Here is a 9,735-nt window from a genome sequence, read left to right on the forward strand (position 1 = left end):
AATGAATTTTGTTATTCGTCATCATCATAAGGACCTCCCTTGAGAACCTTGTTGAATATCACAGTTCAGATTTAAGCCATGAACTTTCGCTTAATTGTCCATCTTCCCAGAGTTTTGCACATATCTCCTTTTATTCTGAGAAGTAGTCAACAAGGATTCCACTCTCGCTTTTAGGGATTTATGTCTCCATCTGGGAAACTGTGTGGTTCTGGGGTTAACAGCTGTGAAAAATTGTTGTAATGAGTCACAAGCTGCTGTGACCCCCCCCCCCCCCCTTTGATAGCAAAGGTCAGATAAATGGGAGGTGGCTAATCATGATTAGGCTACAGAAGACATAAACATCCTGGGCCATTAGATATCCGATGATGGCCGCTGCTGTCCCCCAGCTGGGCCCAGCCGTGGCCTGCATGTTAAAATACACTGCATCCCTAATTCATCCTCTCCTCTCTTAACACGTCGGCGCTTTGAAAAGGGTTTGGGAATGTGAGGCGTTATCGGGACTATTTTCTGCGTCTGATTCATTGGGGCGTTGATGTAATGGATTCAGTGGATTTCTGCCGGGAAGAGGCCGAACCCTACTTTTCTCAAGAAGACCTCCCTTGATAAGCCAGCCGTCCCGATTGGCAGTGGTCCGAGTCAAAGATGCAGTGTTGAGCCGTGGAAAAGTAAAGAGAGACCCCTGGGCGACACCCCCCCCCCCCCCTCCCCCCCTGCTGTGACGTCACGTATCGCTTTCCACGACGTCCACGGAGGGGTTTGGGTGCCTGTCCTGTCTGGTTCTGTGTGCTGACTGTACCCCGAGGGAGGGCTTGTGGCCGCATTCCAGAGCCGCCCTGTCAAATCGGGCTTTCTGGGGGCCGCCGGTGTTCGTAAACAGCATCGCCGGCCCCCTGCTCTGCCCTGTTCATTAGGGCGCTACGACGCAGACAGAGCCTTCCTTCTTGAGCACGCTTGAATGGCTTCCAGTAGCCGCATTAAGCAGCTGTTTCAGTGTTTACACATGCAGACGCTGGTGATTCGGGGAACGTTACTACTGCGAGGCTTCAGTTGGTCTTGGCTGAGCAGTAACTCAACGTGGAAGGGTGGCTGTAAACCCCTCTCTAAATGCCACACATTAGGCCCATTAAAACCCGTGTAGATCAAGCAGAACCAGTTTGTTACCTACCTACCATGTGTACATTTGTGTCGCGAGTCTGGGATAAACCAATGATTGGTGTCGCAGCGGAAGGAACCTCGACAACACAAAGCAGAAAAAAACACGCTAATGACCGGTGTCTAACCACATCCTCCGCCGTCTCTTTCACAGATGCAGCAGCTGTTCTACGAGAACTACGAGCCCAACAAGAAGGGCTACATCCGGGACCTCCACAACAGCAAGATCCACCGTGCCATCACGCTGCACCCCAACAAGAACCCGCCCTACCAGTACCGGCTGCACAGCTACATGCTCAGCCGCAAGATCGCCGACCTGCGCCACCGCACCATCCAGCTGCACCGGGAGATCGTTCAGATGGGGCGCTACGGGGCGGCGGAGCCCAGCCGCGAGGACCAGCAGCTGGGCATGCCGCCCTCCTTCATGCGCTTCCACCCGCGGCAGCGCGAGGAGGTGCTGGAGTGGGAGTTCCTCACGGGGAAGTACCTGTACTCGTCGTCCGACAGCCAGCCGCCGCGCCGCGGCATGGACTCGTCCCAGAGGCAGGCGCTGGAGGACATCATCATGCAGGTGATGGAGATGATCAACGCCAACGCCAAGACGCGCGGCCGCGTCATCGACTTCAAGGAGATCCAGTACGGCTACCGGCGGGTGAACCCGCTGTACGGCGCCGAGTACGTGCTGGACCTGCTGCTGCTGTACAAGAAGCACAAAGGGAAGACCATGACGGTGCCCGTCAGGCGGCACGCCTACCTGCAGCAGACCTTCAGCCAGATCCAGTTCAGGGAGGAGGAGGAGCTGGACGCCAGGGCGCTGGCCAGCCACATCAACAAGGAGTCGGACTCCTTCTCCTTCCTGTCCAACTCGCTGAAGATGCTGGTGCCCTTCAAGCTGGCCGCGTCGGGCCAGGACCCGCGGGAGACCAAGGACGAGAGGGTCAACATCCTGGTGCCGCTGTCGGGGCGCTACGACATCTTTGTGCGCTTCATGGCCAACTTTGAGCGCGTGTGCCTGATCCCCAACCAGAACGTGAAGCTGCTCATCCTGCTGTTCAGCACGGACAACAACACAGAGCGGGTGAAGCAGGTGGAGCTGATGAGGGAGTACCACATGAAGTACCCGCGCACGGAGATGGAGATCAAGCCGGTGGCGGGCTCCTTCTCCCGGGCCCTGGCGCTGGAGGTGGGCTCGTCGCACTTCTCCAACAGCTCGCTGCTCTTCTACTGCGACGTGGACCTGCTCTTCACCGCCGACTTCCTGGGGCGCTGCCGGGGCAACACGGTGCGGGGCGAGCAGACCTACTTCCCCATCATCTTCAGCCAGTACGACCCCAAGGTGGTGTACGCGGGCAAGGTGGCCAACGACAACCACTACGTCTTCACCGCCAAGACGGGCCTGTGGCGGAACTACGGCTTCGGCATCGTGTGCGTGTACAAGGGCGACCTGGTGCAGGCGGGGGGCTTCGACACCTCCATACAGGGCTGGGGGCTGGAGGACGTGGACCTCTTTAATAAGTTTGTCCAGTCGGGGATCAGGCTGTTCCGGAGCACGGACACGGGCATCGTGCACGTGCACCACCCGGTGACCTGCGACCCCAACCTGGAGGCCAAGCAGTACAAGATGTGCCTGGGGTCGAAGGCGTCGTCGCACGGCTCCACGCAGCAGCTGGCGGAGCTGTGGCTGGAGAAGAACGACAACGGCTTCCGCCGGCTGGCCAGCAGCCCCAATAACGGCTCCGTTAGGACAGCGTGAGAACCAGCCAGGTCCCTCCTACCGGCAGCACGGACTGGACCCTGACTGGACTGAGCTGGCCTGGGCTGGGCCCGTGAGCTCCGGCGGTCCCAGAACTCGCTCCACGTGGTGTCACACGCTTCCTAATTTATTCGTTCCTGAAAAAAAAAAATGAAAGACTTCCCACGGATATGTTTTCTAAAATATGTCTTCTTTTTCATTTGTCTTTTTCTTTTGGTTTTGTTTTTCGAGGACTCTTACGAAAGACCAAGCCACAACGAACCTTGTGACTACAAGTGTAGAAGGGGGGATTTTCTGTAATGAAGAGCTGAAAAGACGTTAATCGCTACAGTACCTGATGAGCCTGATGCCAGGGGGACCGCGAGGGCCCCTCAGTGAGGTACCTCGGTGAGGTCCCTGGGTGATCAAACAGAATGTGTGCAGTCTGCCCTCCAGACGGCTGGCCAACGGGTGCTAATAGGGGCTTGATGACGGCATCACTCACCCGGCACACCATCATTGTCATCGTTAAGTATTACATTTGTCCGGTGTGAGTGAAACGGACACGTGTCCATGATTTCTATGACCAGCAGTGCTCTAGAGATAACTCTCCATGTTGTCAATGTTTACAAGAGAGGTTATTACCAATGTTTCAGTGATGGAAAAACAATTACATAAGAGTACAACCCATCAAAGTACCCCACAGAGGGTTCCATTTGGATATTTTGTTGATTTGCAATAATCCTTGGTTGGTTTTGTTTTATTGGTTTGAGTAACACGGTAACATTGTTAGCGCTATTCCAGGTTCTGATAGTTTCATATTATCATTCATTTCTGTGAACCCACCTGCTGGATCTAGGCTAGTATTTGCAAGTCATCCTCAGCTTTCTAATTTATTGAATATTCAGGCACCATTCCTTGCTCTTTGACTGTTAAGTTATGTATATTGGAAAGATTGTATAACCATCTCAAGTTATTTTTATTTCTTTTGGGATAGTTTATTTTCCTTGTTTTTTTTGTGAACTCGTTATCACCAAAGAGTTTTGCACAATTTGCGCGTGTGTGTGTGTGTGTGTGTGTGTGTGTGTGTGTGTGTGTGTGTGTGTGTGTGTGTGTGTGTGTGTGTGTGTGTGTGTGTGTGTGTGTGTGTGTGTGTGTGTGTCGGGAATGAATGAATGAATGAATGGTGCGAGTGAACCCAAGCAAGCCCTATCCCACGCCTCCGATCAATCGTTCCAATCGATCAATCTTTTTTTATATATTTTTTTGGGAGACTGTAAATATGAGTCCTGAGTCACTTCCCGGGACCAGGTCATGTGACACGAAGGCTCTCGCAGGCCAGGTCATGTGACACGAATGCTCTCGCGAGGGCCAGTTCATGTCACACGCATATACACGCGCACACACACTCTGTGATATTCTCTCTCTGATATCTGCATTTCTTTCATGTTGAAATGAATCTGTTGTGGCTGGACCGCAGTCAAATCAACTGTCGTTCCCTGCACTGCTCCCACCGGCCCGTCTCCGTGGCTCTGCACACGCAGCAGAGAAAGGACTCTTCTCTCCCCACCTTTGAGATGGTTTCTAATAATAGAGTGGCAGGCTTGAATGTGTTCCATGCGTTCCCTTGGGCCCTGGTATGTGCGAGGCCCCACAGTCTCAGCATATCACTCCGTTTAGTGACCGTTACCCTTCTGTAGTTCAGTCCTAACCGATGAATGGCTAATTTATAAGACAAATGCAATAGTATGAATGACTCCGCTCTCCGTTCATAGTGTTTTTACTTTCACAGGCTTTTTATATTAATTTCTGTTCTTTAACCCTGTTCATCTGCGGGGAAGGTTTTATATTTAAAAAAAATAAAACTGGGGAAAAATGTGTATCAAACTCTGCTTCCATTTTGTGTTTTTTTTTGTCTGGATAACTTAGAAAGAATACTGGATTACTGTGGTTTCTGCACCCTTTAAAAAAAAAAAAAGGGTTCAAGTTAGGTTTGAGGCCAACTTATGACAACAAAGTTTTTGTTAATTGACATAGAAGTTGCAACATATTTTCAGATGACATAATCATAAATACAAGATGTTGGGAAGATCCCAGGGGGAAGTTGAAGTGACTAGATTCAGATGTGAAAAGAATTGAATCAATCACGTGTTTCATCGAGCTGACTATTTGGGGAAGAACAGATTTGCCAAAATAAGCCTAACCCTAACCCTGTAATTGGGGTTTCTGTTAAATCAAAACTAATGAGCGGATTGGTGCCTTGCTGACATAAATTGCACTCTGCTAATTGAACGCTTCGATTTTGGAAAATATGAATGATCTAGTTTTTAAGATCTCCGGTCTCCTGTCAGTTTGTGGATTTCCGTTTTCCTTATTGCTGAACCATCCTGCAACCAGCCAGCCTCGTATCCAACCGAGAACGGACCACCTCGTATCTCTCCCTCCCTCAGACGGTTTTCTACTCCCAACTGTGATATTTTGTCGATAATTCATAAAGAACTGGGGGAATGTTAAGTTGTTAAGCTGTTTAGTGTTAAATGTCCCAGTGCATTAATGTCTCACCAGCACCTTGGAGAATCTGGCAAAGCAGCAGTTCACAATGTATACAACAGTAGATCGTGAAAAATGAAGTGTCTTCCTAGTCCATTCCATGCAAGGCCCAAAGAGGCTTTTAAAACTCTGAATACAGCGTTTTTACTGGTGGAAAGCCCCATTAGTGTGGACTGACAGCCAACAAAGAGCTAATAGCCATGCAGTGAAACATGTCTCTGGTGTAGGGCAGCCATGGCCTGTTTATGGGAAGCAAAGGTTTGGTTATTAGGCCATTTACCAATCTGCCCAAAGACTAGTATTATTAAATCTTCATACCAAATTGTATTATACCACTTAATATAGTTATATTGCCTACATAGTCTTCAGCTTCACAGAACACAGGACATATTAACCTTGTTTTCAATTAATATTTCATGTATAATGTATGCACAAAACTGCATATAATGTATGGCACAAATCTGTATACACATGTTCAATGTTTCAAAACATGTTTCTATTTACAAAATGCCCGAATTACACTCCAGGTTGACCGTCCCTCTCAGTCCAGCTGTCATAAATGTGATCCTGCTGTATTCCCTCTTCAAGGAGGGGTTCCTGGACAGTCAGGAAGCCCATACTGGGTCAATAAAACAGGCCTCTGGTGCCAATGTTGCAGTGAGTCAAGATTCTGCTTCCCTCAAACCGAAACAACAGCACAATATCGACCTTGAGCAACACGTCCACGTCCACGTTTCGGTGTGCGTGTGTGTTAGTGTGTGTGTGTCGTGCAAACGCTGCATGAGAGACTCGGTGTCGGACACTGATACACACACGGGGGAGGCCCTGTGACATTTAACCTCCCCTAGGATACATGCTGTCTCCTATAAAGTGCACAGCCAGCTCGAAACTTTGACTTCAGAGGCCAAGATTTACTGGCGCATGAACTTCAACAACGGGCAAAACCACGACAAGCTGCAAAGGATCTAAAACAGGAATCTGGAGCCAAGTAAAAATAATCTGAAAAAAATGACTTCCTTCACTACCTTTTTACGATTATTTATTGACTTGAAAGGATTTACAACGCGAGTCGCCTGTAAAGTTCACGTGATCAAAGTGGGCTGCCTCCAGGAGAGACGATGGTGCAGAGATAGAGAGAAAATGAGCTCAAGGTGGTCTTCAAACCTCCATAAAACCACATCATCTCCATGTCTGATGGGCAAATGAGAGCCCCGTAAATGGAACAGCACTTTTCTTCTAATTCTTTCATCCTGGCATCCACGTGCTATCTATTGCTATAATGAAGCAGTAATTGAATGAGTTATTGCAATGCAACCACAACTTTTAACCAAATGTAATTTGTTTTCGTTTCATACATTTCGTATCACCCATGGGTATAAGCAGTACAAACTTACAGTCATTGGGCACAAATGCATGTTTTTATACTTAACACAGTGTTATTATTAAGTCTAAGTGTATGTGCTTATCGGTATGGCCAGTGTGTGGATAAACTGCAGGGTGTGACTTCCAGCTCGGTGTTGATTGGTCAGAAATTGCAAAACTAGCAAAAAAAACCTCGATCTCCTCGATGGGGGGGGGGGGGGGGTACAAAAAAATAATAATTTTTCTCAGCGAATCCCTTGGAGGCGCCTTGTGCTCCAGAATTAATCCCCTCGCTGTTGGCATTCCAAACAGATTCAAGGAGAACAAATCAGGGTGACAGAAATCTAATGGAAAGCCACAACCGACCCTGTTGGATCTAATCTTACATCAACACAATCTTTGTTTGATCAATTCTAGTGGCGTCCCAGTGCCGTTCACAGGCATGACGTACGCAGTAGCATATTGCCTGACTGTGAGATTTATCAATAATTGTAAGCAATTTTATTTGATTAAATTGATTAAATTGTTTTATAGTACTGGGGGGATAGCCTTAAGTTGTGGTAAGTGGTACGTGGAAATGCCAGAACGGTCAGAACGTCGTAGCTCAGAGACGACAGTTAATCAGAACCCTGTTGTTCTGTGTGTGGAGTAACGGGAAGCCTTGCTCCAGGCTGGGTACGAGACATCAGTCAAATACGTGTACGCTTCACGTGTCATATACCGTCCGGCGCCGCTTTTATGAGACCTATAAATTCACCACACCTGGAAAGTAGAACAAAGAGTGAAACATGGTACGGGGATTGTGTTTTTTGCAATCGGTGGACAAAAACAATTTTCTTTATTGAATTCCCCTGGCAAGAATTCAATCTCCCAGCGTTGTGCTGCCCCGGCCTGCTCACCCCACGTGGCCCACACAATGTTTTGATTAGCCGTAATGGCCGCCTCTCCCCCCCGGGGGGGCCAAAGCCAACCAAAAACAATTTGGGAGAGGTCCTGCTGAGCCCTGGGTGTGTTGGAGGCTACTTAGCACCAGAACTGAGGAGGTAGGCTAATCTCCAGGCAATCTGTTCCAGCATGCCCTCCACATCCGCCCCCGGGGCGTCGTGGGTGGACGCGCATGACCGCTTCCCTTTTGTTCCCCCGAAAAACATTTGCCAATCCCATGTTTTGCTGTGTTCTCCTCTCTCTCTCTCCCTCTTCTCCCCTCTCTCTCCCTGGCCATGACACCGGCTCCGCTCGTCATCTGGGAGCCACATGGCGGGCTGCCCCGCAGACTCTCACACCACCTCTTCCGCGCTGAGGAACGGCTTGTTCTCGGGGTGCAGGGTGACGGCTGGCGAGGACGTCATCGCCCGCCGCAGAGGGAGAGGAGATACATGAGCGAGTCACGGCTGCGGTCACGCCTGGTTTCGTTACACGGCCCCTCTGGGACGGCGCTGTGCGAGAGATGGGACATTATCCGAGCGTTCCTAGAAACCATGCGCTCCCAACATGGGATCGATTCCGTCACGGGATGGGTCATGTGTCGTCTTTAAGGCCTGACCGGAGGTTCAGGGGCGTGTGAAGATGACCGTGTGGCACAGTGGCTCCACCGGAGTGGCATTTCTTTGTGACCATGGCCTTCAGCCCTGGAGGAAAAGACGACCACGAGAACCGTCGCATGGAGCTTTCAGAGAATCGAAACCAAATAAACGTGGCTTTGTGAATCCAGTCTTTTCACCTCCTGCAACAAACATTGCAACACATGCACACACTGACACCCACACACACAAACACTCACCCACACACACACACACACACTCACCCACACACACTGCGTGTGTGTGTGTGTGTGTGTGTGTGTGTGTGTGTGTGTGTGTGTGTGTGTGTGTGTGTGTGTGTGTGTGTGTGTGTGTGTGTGTCTCACTGAGACACTAAGCAGCAGCACTCAGCTGAGCCCGGCTCCACAAAGGAACTCTTTGTTGTCTTGTTTGTGGCAAACATGCTGTAAAGCTGCTGTTCATTTCAAAACCTCCAGTCAGCCACAAGCGGTCCATACCTGGCCCAACACACTGCGACCTTCCCCACACAAAACCCTGCATTGTGTGCCCGTGTGTACCTCTATCAGCTGGGGGACCGTTGCAAATGGTCAGAGACTTTTTTCTTTTTTAGGAAGCAAGCTTTAATGACAAAGACAAACAAGGGCGATCAATTATCTGCTCGGGACTGGGTGGCGCTTCCTGTGTGTGTGTGTGTGTGTGTGTGTGTGTGTGTGTGTGTGTGTGTGTGTGTGTGTGTGTGTGTGTGTGTGTGTGTGTGTGTGTGTGGTCATGAAAGTGGAGACGGAAATAATTCGATTGGATATCTTATGGCTAGAAAACTTTTTTTGCGATTGTGAAAAAAGGGGAAGAGAGAGAGAGAGAGGGAGGGAGGGAGGGAAAGAGAGAGAGTTTATGAATGACTAGACAAGTTTGTGTGAGCGGCAAAGGGCAAGAGAGAGAGCGATGGAGAGAGGGAGAATATCAATGGCTGGACAAGTGTGTGTGGGAGAGCAAGATACAAAGGCAGAGACAAAAAGAGAGAGAGAGAGAGAGAGAGAGAGAGAGAGAGAGAGAGAGAGAGAGAGAGAGAGAGAGAGAGAGAGAGAGAGAGAGAGAGAGAGAGAGAGAGAGAGAGAGAGAGAGAGAGAGAGAGAGAGAGAGAGAGAGAGAGAGAGAGACTAAGAGTAGGAAGTGAATGAAAGAAGCTCCCCTCAAGAGAACTGATTCTTTACTACCATTGGACGGAAGCAGTCTTTCTGTCTGGCAGTGGTTTAGCCGTGTAACTAGCATCAAGAGGAACCGAGAGCGAGACACAGAGAGAGAGAGAGAGAGAGAGAGAGAGAGAGAGAGAGAGAGAGAGAGAGAGAGAGAGAGAGAGAGAGAGAGAGAGAGAAAGAGAAAGCAAGAGAGAGAGAGTGA

The 9,735-nt window shown here is 49.6% G+C and overlaps 1 protein-coding gene across 1 annotated transcript in view; it reads left to right on the forward strand.

Annotated features, from left to right (window-relative positions):
* Window positions 1-4,771, forward strand: part of chsy1 (chondroitin sulfate synthase 1) — a 36,650-nt gene extending 31,879 nt beyond the window's left edge. The window contains exon 3 of the mRNA XM_030376673.1: window positions 1,307-4,771. Within this exon, the coding sequence (XP_030232533.1) occupies window positions 1,307-2,905 (1,599 nt within the window). The 3' untranslated portion in view covers window positions 2,906-4,771. The remainder of the gene's footprint in view (window positions 1-1,306) is intronic.
* The last annotated feature ends 4,964 nt before the right edge of the window (window positions 4,772-9,735 follow it).

Source organism: Gadus morhua, chromosome 14 (genome assembly GCF_902167405.1).
Source record: "Gadus morhua chromosome 14, gadMor3.0, whole genome shotgun sequence".
Taxonomy (NCBI): Eukaryota; Metazoa; Chordata; class Actinopteri; order Gadiformes; family Gadidae; genus Gadus; species Gadus morhua.